The sequence below is a fragment of the Gouania willdenowi genome, chromosome 9, assembly GCF_900634775.1.
Source record: "Gouania willdenowi chromosome 9, fGouWil2.1, whole genome shotgun sequence".
Taxonomy (NCBI): domain Eukaryota; kingdom Metazoa; phylum Chordata; class Actinopteri; order Blenniiformes; family Gobiesocidae; genus Gouania; species Gouania willdenowi.
Genome location: NC_041052.1, coordinates 41221451 through 41236952, shown reverse-complemented (window position 1 = coordinate 41236952; position 15502 = coordinate 41221451). Strand labels below are relative to the sequence as shown.

General features: G+C 34.8%; 2 protein-coding genes across 6 annotated transcripts in view; one reads left to right on the top strand and one right to left on the bottom strand.

Annotated features, from left to right (window-relative positions):
- Window positions 1–4860: 4860 nt before the first annotated feature.
- On the bottom strand, window positions 4861–11034 carry ak6 (adenylate kinase 6). The gene is made up of 5 exons (XM_028456678.1): window positions 10770–11034; window positions 8972–9064; window positions 7624–7682; window positions 6318–6463; window positions 4861–5240 (listed from the first exon to the last, which is right to left on the bottom strand). Exons 1-5 carry the CDS (start codon window positions 10804–10806, stop codon window positions 5051–5053), a joined length of 525 nt encoding a protein of 174 aa, XP_028312479.1. The 5' UTR covers window positions 10807–11034; the 3' UTR covers window positions 4861–5050.
- Window positions 10916–15502, top strand: part of rad17 (RAD17 checkpoint clamp loader component) — a 22354-nt gene continuing 17767 nt past the window's right edge. For 2 of the 5 annotated variants that reach the window (XM_028456673.1, XM_028456672.1), the window contains exons 1-2: window positions 10918–11140; window positions 12344–12453. In XM_028456673.1, coding sequence (XP_028312474.1) covers window positions 12412–12453 — 42 coding nt within the window. In that variant the 5' untranslated portion in view covers window positions 10918–11140; window positions 12344–12411. Of the gene's footprint in view, window positions 11212–12343; window positions 12454–15502 lie in introns of all 5 variants that reach the window. The other 3 variants (XM_028456670.1, XM_028456674.1, XM_028456671.1) reach the window with 3 other exon arrangements.

The following is a 15502-nucleotide window of genomic DNA, read 5'->3' as shown; positions in this document are numbered from 1 at the left end:
GCTGATAAAACTATTAAAGACTAACTACTTTAGACTGGGCTTTAAAAATGATCAAATACTTTGTTTGCTGAGTAAACTCATCATAGAAAGAATACAAATGAAAAGAAGCTCTGGAAAGGTTCAAACTGATGTGGCTGAAGGAAACAAATAGAGACTTCTGGTCAGTGCCATTGGTACAGATAGAAACCATAAATGTTTCTATCTCATAATTATGACTTTCTATCTCATGATTATGACTTTCTATCTCGTAACTTTCTTTCTCATAATTATGACTTTACTAACTCATAATTATGACTTTACTAACTCATAATTCTGACTTTCTTTCTCATAATTATGACTTTACTAACTCATAATTATGACTTTCTTTCTCATAATTATGACTTTCTATCTCATAATTATGACTTTCTTTCTCATAATTATGACTTTCCTTTGTGATTTTTTTTTTCTTTCCATAGAGGTGACAAATAATGAAGTACATACTGTATACGTAAGTAGTTTTTCCTGGTATCTGTACTTTACTTGAGTATTTTTTGATTTTTTGGTGACTTTGTTTAACAAATATCTGTATTTTCTACACCTTACATTTTAAAAATTAACTCGTTACTTTTCAGACCTTCTAACATGACCTCACAACGTAAAAAGATGACAAATGTTGGTAATTTATTTTCACAGGTCCCTTAATTTTATGGTTAATATTTTAAAGTTTTTAAAATGTTAATCTCAAAGCTGCTCTGGGTTTAGGTTCTCCACCTTCACTGCTGACTGCTGAGAGAGTGACATGGTCTCCTCATGGAGGAACATGGTCTCCTCAGGGAGGGACATGGTATCTTCTTGTTTCCCCCGAGGCTGAAACAAAGCCATGATCTAATCAGCTGTAACTTCAGCAACGTGGTTCAGCAACTGTGGAGAACATGAGTTCAGCATCTTCCTCCTGATGTCTTCAGGTTAGGCTTCAGTGAGTGTAATGTTCTATATTTTATGTGTTAAACCTGAACATTGTTCAGAGTTATTGTTAATGAGTTGAAAAAAGTTTGACTTATCTGACTATTTTGTTTCGCCTAACGCGTCTTAATAATAATAATAATAATAATAACAAACCGGTGCGCCTTATGAATGAAAATAGACCCAGTCAGACCCATTCATTGCGAGTGCACCTTATAATTCGGTGCGCCCTATAGTCTGAAAAATACGATATATATATATATATATGTATTTTTTTTAAAGAACAAAAATAGTTTGAATGCAATTTTTTTTTGTTTCAAATTTTTATTTGCATTTGAACACTTTTTTTTCTTTGAAAATGTGTTAATGGATTTGATGATGATTTTTCTTAATTGAAAATGCTGTTTTTTTAAATTTTGTACCAAATAATTGAGACAACACGACCTCCATAAAATTACTCATTTATTTCATTTAAAACATTCAAACAAATTTATTTCTCCTCCACATTGAAAAAAGAAAAGATGAATGAAAAGGTGCAGAAAGAAGTAAAACTTCTAACATCTGCCTTCTAACATTATCTCTCATCTACTGCACAGTAAACTTACTTCTGTAGCTACACTGACATCATATGAATGTAAGTGTAGCTAAGTGTGAAATTATCACCTGTTATGAGATCCTTGTCAAATCCAGCTGTCTGTCAGCCTATTTTCCACTGCAGAAATATGCCGTCCTGTTTATTTTACCAGTAATTATCCCTGTTGTAGTATTTGTGGGTGGAGCTTATTTTTTATTGCATTGGTTAGTGAAACATCCTGATATTTCCCACAATGTTCAGGTGACACTTCCCTGACCTGCTGACGTGTTTAAAAAAACACACGTCATCATGAAAGGAACAAACATCACCAGCATTATTTTAATTTAGATACAACAGAAAAGTATTTTTTTATGCAATTCAAATTGTATTTGCTATTGTAATGGAAAAAAAAAAAAAAAAGATATGTTGAGGTTACATTTATTCAGACTTCTTTTTTTTTAGGAAATTTACTTTGATCTCCTGACATGTTTTGACTGCCAACTGTCAGTCTTCCTCAGAGGCATCTACTGATTGCTTTGATGTATCCTTACGAGGTGTTTTCTAAGGAAAGCATCAAAGCAATCAGTAGGCAAGACTGACAGTTGGCAGTTGAAATAATGTCAGATCAAAGTAAACTTCAAAGAAAACGTCCTGAAAAAAGTTGTCTGAATAAATGAAACATCAACATAATATTTCAAAGAAAATGACAAAATCAACTTGCTGGAAAAAAAACAAAAACACTTTAAACTGTGTTCTTCTTCTGATGCCAAAACCACCGTGTCTCCTTGTACTCCTGAATGTTACGTCTTGGGAATCTCAAGGATCCGACTCGTTTGTCCAGTTTATCCCACATGAAGGTGGATTGAAATGCGATCCGAGAACTGGTTGTTATTCAAACATTACTGCTTTGTGGTCAGGTGTTATCCTGCTGAAAGAGGCCACACCCCCTTAGAACACTGCTGCCATTACAATGAGGTCCATGTCACGAATAACCTACAATTTCTATTTTTCATCGTCTTTGAGGACATGATCACTAGGGTGGCTAAAAAAAACAAAAAATAACACTTTTTCCTCCCTGGGTGAAATATTGTTCCTTTTGAGGTAAAAAAAAAAAAAAATATATATTTTTTTTTAGATTTTTAAAAAGATTCTCTAGGGTCAAACACGGCGCCTCAAATTTGATCATTTTTAATGAAATATGATAATATATGCATGTGGACAACGTTCATTTATTTCAGTTGAAATAACATTTAAATCATGCAAAATGTAAAAAATAGGTGGAAATTAAACATGTGGGACATATTTTAAACTTTTATTCACGGTGTACATTTAGGACAGGTATCAAAAAAACATTATTTATTAGAACAAACGGACTCATGACTCAGCAAAACCTGACTGCCTCACTTCAAAACAAGCGCCGTAGAATGAGACGGCCTCAGGTTTCAAAATAAGTCATCAGACTTAACGGCCTCAGGCCTTAAGGCGTTTTATTTTGAAGGAACCAAAAGTACACGACAAAGTAAGTTGAAAACTGTTCTTTCCTTTTATTTTTTTGAAAGTTAAGATATATGAACGTATTGTTTGATTAATAAATACAAAGTTAAATGAAACGTTGAAATAACTTAACCGTTTGATTTGATGGAGGTTTTGCTGAGTCACGAGTCTGTTTGGTCTGATAAATGACAGAGGTTTTCCTGATACTCGATACCTCACCCTGAGAATGTCTAAAATGTACACTGTACTAGAGAAACTCCATAAAAATTGAACATATTAGAAAACAAACAAACCAAGTCTTCATTAAACAATGAAAGTGTCTATTTGTACGGTTGCTGTATGGACAACCCCTGGTGCTATTGGTACGGTTACCGAAGTACACATACGTAGCGTTTTAGGGTGAGGTTATAACCCTACATTGCAACAATTTTTAGGGTCAGGTTTAGTCTTAGTCACACGACCTAAACTGACCAAATAGGGGCGCTGCGTACGAATAGAATGTTGGAATATTGATACGGCAACCCTACGGATAGCCACTGCCTTAAACAATTGTGGAAACTGTTTCAAACTGAATATATTGAAAGAGTTGGTGTTATTGTTGGATGTTGAGAGTTCTATTTATTGTTGGATGTTGAGAGTTCTAGTCGTTGTTGTTGGATGTTGAGAGTTCTAGTTGTTGTTGGATGTTGAGAGTTCTAGTCGTTGTTGTTGGATGTTGAGAGTTCTAGTCGTTGTTGTTGGATGTTGAGAGTTCTAGTTGTTGTTGAATGTTGAGAGTTCTAGTCGTTGTTGTTGGATGCAGGGCCGGCCTTCCTGACAGGCAACACAGGCACCACTATACCTGATAATCTTCTGCCTATATTTATATTTATTTTAAATGTAGGGTAGGCGATTTTCAAAAGCTAGCATGATTTTGAATGTAGCCTCCCTGATGGCTCCGCCTTAACCCTCCTCGTCCCTCCTCTCTGTGCTCCCGTCTCACTCACATGCATGCTCACAGCTGCTGCAGAAGAGGAGCTCAGCTCATCACTTGTATTGTGTAGAAACGTTGTCTCATTCAGCAGTAAGTAAACAAACTTTATCATTATATGTGTTAAAAAATATGACCAAAAACTCTGTTTTAACTCTGTCAGCGGTGACGCGCTTTCAGTGTGCGCTCGTGCATGTGAGGGGTCTAGAACGAGCAGGGAGACGGAGACGTGATTGGTTTAAAAAAAAAAAAGGTTTGTTTTTTCCATTGGTTGAAGTTATTACAGGTTTACAGCTGCTACAGATTTTCTTTGTTCCTTTTTCAGAGAACATAAGATTTTAATTTCTGTCAGGACATAAAGACAATTTCAACCAAAAACTTAAAAAGTGTATCTGGAGAAAATTACTTACCCTAGCTTTAAGTCTATATAATTCTATTGTATTCTTTGGTTTTAGATTTGTGTTACTGACTAGTCAAACCATACAGGAAAGTAGATTATTTTGCACCATTTTTGTTATTATTCCCTTGAAACATTTGCACTATACCTGTAGGTGTTATAATGTATTATTGTGCCTTATTCTACATTTGAAAATGGGTTGTATTTTTTTTCCAATGGTGTCACAGAATTGCATTGTTTTGTGTTGATATTTAAAATAAATAATGTGTACACACTGTGTATAGACTTGTGGAAAAAAATCTGTATCTATTTTTATTCATTCAAGGGCCTAAAGCTGGCCCCTGTTGTTGAGATGTTTCAGTGAAGCATTTATTACTAGAAAACCTTTTTTCTTGAAATGTTTTTTATCGTATTATACTTTTGTTGTTCCAGATAAGTATTTATTACTTGAAAACCTTTCTTTTTTTAATTTGAATATTATTCTCATTACACAGCTCTGATTTTGTTTTTACGTGAAAGTTTATATTTGTACGTATTAAACTGTTGTGATTTTTTACATAGCCGTGGATGTCCCGAAGGGGGGGGCATTAAGTAATTTCGCCTAGGGCACCAAAAAAGCGAGGGCCGGCCCTGGTTGGATGTTAATCGTTCTGGTTGTTGGATGTTGAGAGTTCTAGTTGTTGTCCTTGATCCACTGCTCGGTCCACTGTACTATCTGGTCCAGGTTCTGCTCCATGTCCTCTGGTGTGTTGCTGGGAAGCTGGTGAACGATCTCGTGTTTATAAGCCTCCATGGCCTCCTCGTAGATGGTCTGGAAGATCTCACACTGAACGTTGTCCTGCAGCTTCTTCCCCGTGTAGTTCCTGTCACGTCACAGAGAAAAGAACCGTGGAATAATTATATTTATATGTTTATACACGTTAATGGAGATGTTTTCACAACAATATCATTAAATGTATCATTTCAGAAGCTACAACTCTGGTTACTATTAGCATTCTACACAGAATAAAAACAATAATAAATAGTGCTTTATTCATCTCTTATATTACCAAACCTGGACTATTGATCAGAAAGCTGAGCTAATACATGTAAAACATATATAGATCCATTAATCACATTACAAAAGAAAGCATTAAGATATAATAAAGTGGAATTCAAGGCATCTACTAACAAACTGTTTAATAAATCTAGAACAATAAAACGTATGAATATAATAAGGTTAAAAATGTACTCAGAAATGAGTAAGAAATAAACTATTATTTCACTTTTAAAACAAAGAAGTTAAATATAATTTAAGAGGGGTTTATGTTTTTGAAGAAAGTAAATTTAGAACACGATGTGTTTCTGTTTATGGTGTTAAAGTCACTATGTTAATGAGTTCACTGTCTGTGTTCAAAAATTATTTAAAAAAACAAATGTTTTGCACCTTTTCAATCATAAGTTGATGAATATCTGTTATTGAGTGGTTTCTATTGTGTTTTTATTATAATGCTGTTTGTGGATGGACTCAGTTACTGTTTCAGCTCATTCCTTTTTTAGGTTTTTAAAATGAATGTTTACTCTTTGTATTGTATGTTTGAAAACAGCTAAGAACAAATACATATCTATCTATTCAATATATATAAACATAGCTTTCTTCTAATGACAATAAATATATAGAAAATATTAATACTAAACACCAGTGTTCATTTTGAGAGCAAAGTCTGATTTAGTTTTATTAGTGACCAACCTTTTCTTGTAACGGCAAAATACAATATAGTAAATAAATAAGTTATTATTGTCAATAAGGTTTAAACAAAAACACCTTTTTTTACATTATAACAATCTGTCCTTAAAAAAATCTAAAAAATGAGAAATCTTCTCCTAAAAACTAAAAAACTAAAATTAAAAAAACTCGAGGCTTAGAGAACATTAAATAATAAATAACTGCGTTTAGCGACCTTCCCTCCAGCCTAGTGTACAGCTGACTGCTGTCAGTACGCAGCACGAAGACGATGTGAAACCAGCGTTCAGGGAACAGGTCACAGCCGTGATAGTCCACGATCACTCCACCTTCTCCCATCTGATCCTCCAGCTCATCCACCACCTGTTACCAAGCACACGCAGTATTATTTACCATCAGCATATACACATAATACACAGCACATGGACCATAATGTCAGCCTGGCCATTTTCTGTCCACACCAGTCAGAGACACCACGTAGAAGCTGTTATCAGTCAGTGATTCTCAACATGTGGCTCTTTATGTCTTAATTTAAACTATCATTACCCCAGAAAACTTTTTATCTATTTCCTTTGGCCATTTTGCAACTTCCTTTGTCCCATTTTTGCCCCTTTTCAAAAAGTTCTGACACTAGACTTTAGCTACATTTTCACAATAAATTTCTCTTTTTTTCAATTTCTTTCCTTTTTTTCTAAGTTCTTTTTGACACTTACCCAATTTTTGTCCATTCCTGAATTTTCTTGGCCACTTTTCATTCAAATAAGCTAACTTTTGCCCAATAAATACCACTTGTTTCCTTTTTTCCTACATTTTGCCTCTTTTTGTTCCACATTTTGCTTATTAAAGCTACCCTTTAGCTTTACATACCACCTGGTTGCTCTTTATTTGCCCATTTTTGGCCACTTTTGGTTGCTTCTGGTCCATTTTAGTCACTTTTCTGCTACTTTTGGACGAATAAATATCCCTATTTTCCTATTTTTTTGAGACTTATCAAATTTTTGTACTTAAAAAAAAAAAAAAAAAATTGGTCACTTTCTTCCACATTTTTTCCCTTTTCCACTATTGTTTGACACATTTTGCTCATTTAAGCTACTCTCTGCCATTACATACCACCTGGTTCCTCTTTATCTGCCAATTCTTTGGCCACTCATGACCGCTTTGGACCCATTTTAGTCACTTTACACTCTTCTCTTGCCACGTTTTGGACTGTTTTTCCCCCCCCGTTACCATGTCTGCCCCCACTCGTTCATAAAAAAAAATGGACCGGACCGACCCACTTCGAGTCGACGGCCCATCTTTGGCAGTAAACTAAACTGAAACAATCCACCTTTGTGTAACAGCGACATTTGGATCTGTTCGTTAAAAACTCTGGTTATTTCTGTGAATTCTAATCATGCATCAGAATTTGGAACATTTTCTAAATGGCAAATCAGAGGCCCTAATAATGTACTAGACTCATGTAGTAATTACTGTACTAATTCTAAGTAATTGACGAGTCACTGAGTGGCACAAAGTAAACTCACCTTGTCCTCGTCCAGAATGGGACACTGATACTCTTCATCATATCCATCATAAAGCTGACCTATAGGAGGAAGGAACAAGCCCTCTGATCGTTATTAACTCAACATTTAAAATGGTCACTTAAAACAGCCTTTAGTGTTATGAATAAATACTTAGAGATTTAAAAATGGAAATAAAAGCTGCATTGAACCATATAAGACAGGGTTCCCACACTTTTTTCACAATGATTTTCCGAAATATTTTACCAAAATTCCATGACTTAGTTCTAGAGATGCAACGAAATACTCAACTCCCGATACGATTCAGGATACTGGGTTCACAATACGATTCTCTCACAATTTATTTTACAAAATGAGACTGTAGACTTAATGATGACTGAAAAATATTCATTGTTTTTTCTTCAAAAATGAAAATAAAAATACTGTACTATTTTCTTTCATCTTTCATTGTCAAAAGAATCCCTTGATAAACTATTCAAAACAATGCAATTTAATCAAAAATAAATCCTGAATGAAATAAATAAAGAAATAGTACAAATGAAGACGAAGCTTATTCATTTAAATTCTGGCTCTACAGTAAACTATGTAAAACTGCGTAATAGTTCATTTTCTTTTTAAAAGTGCAACTGAAAATGTATTTTGTGCCTTAATTGAATTTTAAAACAAATCCCATATCAAAGAAATAATATAAATAAATAAACTATGTCTTTCATTCTTTCTACCTTTCCTCTCTGTGACCTTCTGACCTTGGATTTCACGTTCTTTATTTCTCACTTCTTTCATTTTGTCTTGGGGAAACCAAAATGCTTCCACACTTCTGATTTAAAACATGGTGGTGCGTCCTGAATTTCAAATTCTAAATAGATAGTGCCTTCTGCTGTTAAAAAAAATAAAAAAAATAATAAAAAAAAAACTGCGATTCAATTTCAGAGTATCGATGTGAACCGTGACACCTTTGAATCACATTTTTAACTGCCTCATGATTAATTTTTACATCCCTACTTAGTTCTGAAGCTAATGCGTATGCATTTCCTGGTTTTTAGCGTACGCCGGCTGAAGTGATTTTACCAACGCACAGTTTTATAAATGAGGCGGAGAGTGAATTTGCGTGAATTTGTGAGATCTCGTGATTCCCGCTCATTGATGCTGCTGGTATGCAGCACTTTCACTTTGAGATAATGCTTAACATCTTCGGGGTTTAACGTATTTTAAACATTAAAATAAAATAGGACTGGAAAACTGTTTTTTCAAATTCTGTAACTTTTCCAGGAATCCAGGACTGTGGGGACCCTGATAATAACTTGATTTGAAAGCTCAGCAGTGTCTCTATAAGTGTTAAAAGCAGCTCTACCTTCCTGGGCCAGGTCTCCAATGTTAACGTAGGTCAAACCCGTCCGCTGGGCCAGTTCCTTTCCCAGAGTGGTTTTACCAACTCCAGGAGTTCCTGGAACGACATCAAAAACAAAGAACAATAATAACTGACTTCAGGAAAGAACACAATGAATAAAAAACACATTACATCACTTTAAATATCCTAATGGGTTATTATTAGTCATATCTATAGCAGTCGGTCTGTTAATAGTATTCAGCATTTTGACTTTCTTTAGTCGGAAAATGAAAAAGGTTATAATATTAACCTTTTCTTTCACTTATCTTACATTTCTATTTTACGAATGTATATTTTTGTGTAATTTTGCATGGTTATAAATGAAGAAATGTTTTGGTTTATGAGTTCAAACGGTTTGTAAGAAGGTTATTAGGAAGAAAAATACATTAGTTACAACAATTATTGACAATTGAAATAAAAGTATAAGAATCTGTATTTTGACTATTCTGAATTTTCCTCCAAAATATGATCTATATCTATCTTGATCTATAAAGCAAGGAAGCACTGTGTGTGTGTGTGTGTGTGTGTGTGTGTGTGTGTGTGTGTGTCAAATATCTCTGTGCATCAGGCTCAGATTGACCTGAGACTTTCAACATGGCTGCTGCTTGGTTCAAGGGTATGCAACGTCAGATTTGTTTGGACTGCAATGACACCGTAAATAGATTATTTCATAAAATGGTCTTAAATGCAGGTAGTCATGGTAACTCAGGATAAGTTAAAAGCTGCGTAGAAACGTGACTGCACAAAGGGCTTTTAAAAACAACTAAAGCGGGTCTATTATCCTTAAAAAAACACACCCCGTAACTATTGACCAGCAGGTGTCCTCAGTGAGCAACGTTTGTAACAAAGGTGAGTAATAATAATAATATTAAAATAAAAAGTAGGCTTTCACTACATATATGTAGCTTATATTATCGTGCTAAAAAATAATTACATATTTCATATTTTAATTTTTCAGAAATTTCAGGTGACCCAACATGGGGTCCCAACCCCATGGTTGAAAAATAATCATATTCCTATTTTACTAGATACTAAACAACTTTTAACTAATCGTATAACATGCGACATTTGTAAGATGCAAAAATTATGTTATATCTTCCAAAAAATCCACCTTTTGTTTTTAAAAATACATCTTATATATTATGTTATAGCTAACATATCACAACTCATACACCCAATCTGCAACACTTAACATTTGCCACAATGTTTCAGTAAAAATAAACATTTAAAGATGGTTATTTTAATACTAAAACTTAATCACATACAACAATATTTAACTCCTAGTACTAACTACATCTGTCATATGTATTCATCTTTGTGAGTTTAAATCCTGGAAAGTAAATCAGATTTTAGATGGAGCTCATTCATTGGTGACTAGAGCTCCAGAGGGGCCCTCACATGGTCCATGTGGGCTACCTGGGGCCCGCGAGCACCATGTTGGTGACCCCTGATCTACAGGCTTTTTTAAAATTATTAATATTTTCTCATTGTGGTAAATACACTGCTGCTGTGTTAATGTTGAAAATAAAATAAAATAATTTAAAAAAAGAAATAAAAAAATCGATCTGTCCAGTCATCTCACGCCTGGTTTGGGACCAAGACTGACACTTTATTAGTACATTTCCCTCCCTGTCTCTCTAAAGTACCCCCTGTAGTGCTATCGCGTACCCACATTTGAGAACCACTGCCTTAATATGTGTGTGTGACTAGTGCAACTAGTCCTAGATGTTAGAACAATGAGAGTTTGTAGAACTTTTCTGACCTGTTAACAGAATGTTGGGCCTCATGTTTATCTTCATATCTCGCTGGGCTCCACCACGTGTTTCCAGTAGAACGACACAGAGCTGCTGCTGATGATGATGAAGGTGTGTGTGTGTGTGTGTGTGAAGGCTTTACACATACAAGCTTTAATTACCACCTCACACACACACATACACACACTATCCAAACCTTTAAACAGGACAGAAAAACTACGGAACCGGGACAGTAAACAAGCGCTGTCGTAAAGTGTTGCTTCGCAGCCTTTTTACGACATTTCACCGTCACTTTACGGCATCACCACAACTGCTGGAGTTTGTTATTGAGTGACGATAAAGAGCATCTATTCCTCATTATTCACCTCTTTCAACACAGGTTAGTGATATATTTACTCGAAAAGGCACCGACCAACGGAACTCTGTTGTGACATGAAGCTTTTAAACACGGTAAAATTCACTTTATCACCGTTTAATCTCAGCTTTTATGACTGTTTAACACAGGAAGACGCATGCACCGAACAACACAACAACTGTAGTTAATGTCAGAATTATTCAAACAGACGTTTAATTAGATGTTCGTTTGTAATGAGGAAAGTTTAAATACTGGTGTGTGTGTGTGTGTTTAGATCAGGGGTCTGCAACATTTACTCTACAAGGAAACATGTTAGCTCATCTCACCTGGATTAAAGTCCTCCTGGAGCCAAAAATACCTTCTTAATAAAGACAATACAGTGTATTAAATTATATACAATAATGTTTGATTTCATTTGATTTGCTTTATATTGATCATGTAAATGGCGATTTAAAAACAGTTTAGAATAAAATAAATTGACATCAAGAAATAAAACGGTATCTTCATCTTCAAATTCAGTTTATATGAACACAATGTTATATAAAGTAGATTTTTTTTTTGTTAATGTATTTGAAAGGCTACAAAAAGTAACATGAATTTGATAACACATGATCATGTGATCAACACATGCAAATTACTCATTTCTTGCCTCACATAAAACATACATATTTAACCTGTACATTGGTGGTTAAATGAATTTGTTCCCACACAATTAAAATCTGTATTTTCTTCCAGAATAGTGTTTTTGTTGGTTTAGTTTCTTACCAGGGATTTAAAACTTAAGGTTAGTCACAGGTGGAGGAAAGTTGATGGTCTGTAGATGTTGTAGGAGGTGAAGTAGGAACGTGCTGAGTCATTGTACAATGTGATTTATTTTAGATTAACAAATTTTATTTGTCATTAATCATTAATAGTCTCTGTAAAAAAAATAACTATTTTTTTTCAATAGTTTTTTTTTGAGCCACAGGTTGCAGACCTCTGGTTTAGGTAGACAAAACAAAAGTAACGTTACTTTTCAACTATCAGCTCTAATGTAATGTAACATTACTTTTCAACTATCAGCTCTAATGTAATGTAGCCTTACTTTTCAGCTATCAGCTCTAATGTAACGTTACTTTTCAACTATCAGCTCTAATGTAATGTAGCGTTACTTTTCAACTATCAGCTCTAATGTAACGTTACTTTTCAACTATCAGCTCTAATGTAACGTTACTTTTCAACCATCAGCTCCAGTGTAATGTAACGTTATGACGAGCATCGGTCAGCTGACCTCTGTGTGACGTCAGAGCTGCAGGATGAACAAACTCACACTGGGACACAAGGCTTCCTCAAGCAGGGTGAGTATCAGAGTACTGAATACTAAATCCTCCGTTACACACATGATCCTTCATTACCTGAGAATGGTTTCTGTGGGTTTGTGTTGTCATTTTAGAATAGAATATAATATAATTTATTAAGGATAAATTTGGTAGATATTTAGTAATTCAAGGACTTATTTTACATGAAAAAATCAATTTGGTAAATGTTTATGGGCCTATTATAGATGATGATCAATTTTTCACAAATCTCTTTCTAACCATTTCATCTCTCAGGAAAAACCATCATTGGTGGGGATTGGAACTGTGTTTTGAACCCTACTTTAGATAGATCAACTGGGACTGACTTAACTCATCATAAAAGTAGGGATGTCATCCAGGACTTTATGAAGGACTTAAATATGCTAGATATTTGGCGTCATCGTAAACCCATTGACATAATGTATTCTTGCCATTCTAAAACTTTTAACTCATATTCTCGAATAGATTACTTTCTAATTTCAGCAGAGTTACTACCTAATATAATTAACTGTTACTACGACAGTATAACAGTATCAGACCACTCTCCCTGTAGTATTGTATATTCCCATAAGGATCTTAGGTCGGACCCCCCTAGATGGTGCCTGCACCTAAAATGGCTTAAGGATAAGGAATTCCTTAAATACGTAGGAGATAAAATCGATGAATATTTTGACATGAACACTACACAAACCACAGCCTGTATCAGGTGGGAGGACTTTAAGGCCGTTCTAAGGGGGCATATAATTTCTTTTACATCATCAAAGTCTAAGGATTCACGAAAAAAAAGAATTCAATTGGAAGAGAAAATAAAAACATTAGAGGGACAGGTTTTCAAAAATAAAAATCCATTGGCAGAAAAAGAATTGTTACTGTTAAAAGCCGAGTATAATAAAGAATCTGCAGACCGGGCGACCTCTAATATCATAAGGCTCAATCAAACTTTTTATGAGCAACGAGAGAAGCCTGGCAAAACCTTAGCTTGGCAAATTAGACAACTGGAGGCTCAAAAAAACATTACCTCAATAATAAATGTATATGGAATGACTGTAGTGGACCCAAAGGAAATAAATATAGAGTTTAAAAATTATTTTGGAAAACTGTTTGATTCTAAGGAAGGTGTAGACTTTAGTCTACATAATGCATTTCTGGATAAATGATCTATTCCCACTATTACAGATGATTAATGAACAGTTGGAAGCCGATATTAGTGAAGAAGAAATAAAAAGGGTGATTGACAATATGCGACTTGGAAAGAAAGGTGGTCCTGATGGGTTCCCAATTGACTTTTATAAGAAATTCTTAAATAAAATAATAAAGCCGATGCTAGAAATGTATCTAGAAGCATTTAATAATGGTAGCCTTCCTGACTTGATGACTCGCGCATTAATTGTTCTCTTACCTAAACCAGGGAAACCTAATGATAGGTGTGGTAATATGAGGCCAATAAGTTTGCTTCACTCAGATTTAAAAATACTCTGTAAATTGCTGGCAATGCGTTTACAAGACTCCCTTCCGACAGTTATCCATAGAGATCAAAATGGTTTTGTTTTGGGTCGCCAAGGTCTGCACAATGTACGTAGGGTCCTTAACGTTATTCATGGCTCTGACAATGCTGCAGATGGGGCGCTCCTCTCTCTTGATGCTGAGAAGGCATTCGATAGGGTTGAGTGGCCTTATCTTTTCAATGTTTTGTCACGATTTGGATATGGAGAAACATTCCGCAGGGGGGTTCAGTTACTCTATATAAATCCCATGGCAGAAATTCTGACAAACAAAAATGTGTCTACTCCAATTAAAATAATGCGTGGGTGTAGGCAGGGCTGCCCCTGTCACCTCTCCTGTTCACTCTAGCATTGGAACCACTAGCCATAGCAGTACGTGCACATACACATATTTCTGGAATTGTAGTTGATCAAGTAGAACATAGACTCTCATTATACGCGTATGACATAATATTATTTCTCTCTCAATTAGATAAATCTATCCCTGCCTTGCTACAACTAATCGATGAGTTTGATCATATCTCAGGTTATACTATAAATAGATCTAAATCCTCTATTCTCCTGCTGGACAAGAAAAAGAGAGATACACCTCCTGTAGTAACCTCACAGTTTCATTCAGTCCACCAGTTTACGTATTTAGGAATTAAAATACTCCCAAGTTTGGATTTAATAGTTCAAAATAATTATGAATCTGTAACTAAAGAAATAACTGATAACGTTAATAGATGGATGTCTCTTCCCATGTCTCTGGTTGGTCGAATCAACATTTACAAAATGAATGTACTCCCCAAATTGCTGTACATCTTTCAGAATATTCCCTTACCACCTCCAAATGTTTGGTTTAAGAAGATTAAAACATTAATACTAAGCTTCATATGGAAAAACCAAAGAGCTAGGATAAGGCTGTCCCTACTTCATTTATCTCATGGTGAGGGAGGACTGAAATGTCCAAATATAATGTGGTATAACTGGGCAGCGCAACTTAGGTCCATCAGGTATTATTTCAGTACAACGGATGCTCCCCAGTGGACAGAAATGGAAAATAAGCCCATCTTTACCTCTATAGATTTTATCCGATTCAGAAGCTAACTTACTTAAAAAAACCACAAATCCAATTGTTAAGAATATGGTTAAAGTATGGTACAATACTAAAAAATGTATGAAAGAACCAGTTTCTCCGATATGGGCAAACCAAGAATTTAAACCAGGCAGAGCAGATGCAGTGTTTAAACAATGGGCACTAAATGGTTTGGGTAAAATTCAGGATTTATACACTGCAGGGTCAGATGATATGATGTCATTTGAAACTCTTCAATATAAATATAATATACATAGGAAATACTTTTTAAAATATCTTCAACTTAGAAACTTTATTCAGAAAAAACAAAGCAATCTATTAAAACCATTTAAATCTAAATTAGAGGTCTTAGTTACTGAAGACAGTTCGAAAAAAGGAGCAATCTCACAATTTTATAATTTATTGGCCTCAAATTCTTCAGAGAACTCAACTATTAAACTAGAGGCATGGAGAAAGGACCTAGAAATGA

Excerpts from the sequence above, each read along its gene's own strand:
- ak6 (XM_028456678.1), bottom strand. The coding sequence starts at position 10,806 with ATGAAGATAAACATGAGGCCCAACATTCTGTTAACAG. Across the intron at positions 9,065-10,769 it reads GCCCAACATTCTGTTAACAG|GAACTCCTGGAGTTGGTAAA; the intron begins GTCAGAAAAGTT and ends ATGTCGTTCCAG. Across the intron at positions 6,464-7,623 it reads CCATTCTGGACGAGGACAAG|GTGGTGGATGAGCTGGAGGA; the intron begins GTGAGTTTACTT and ends GCTTGGTAACAG.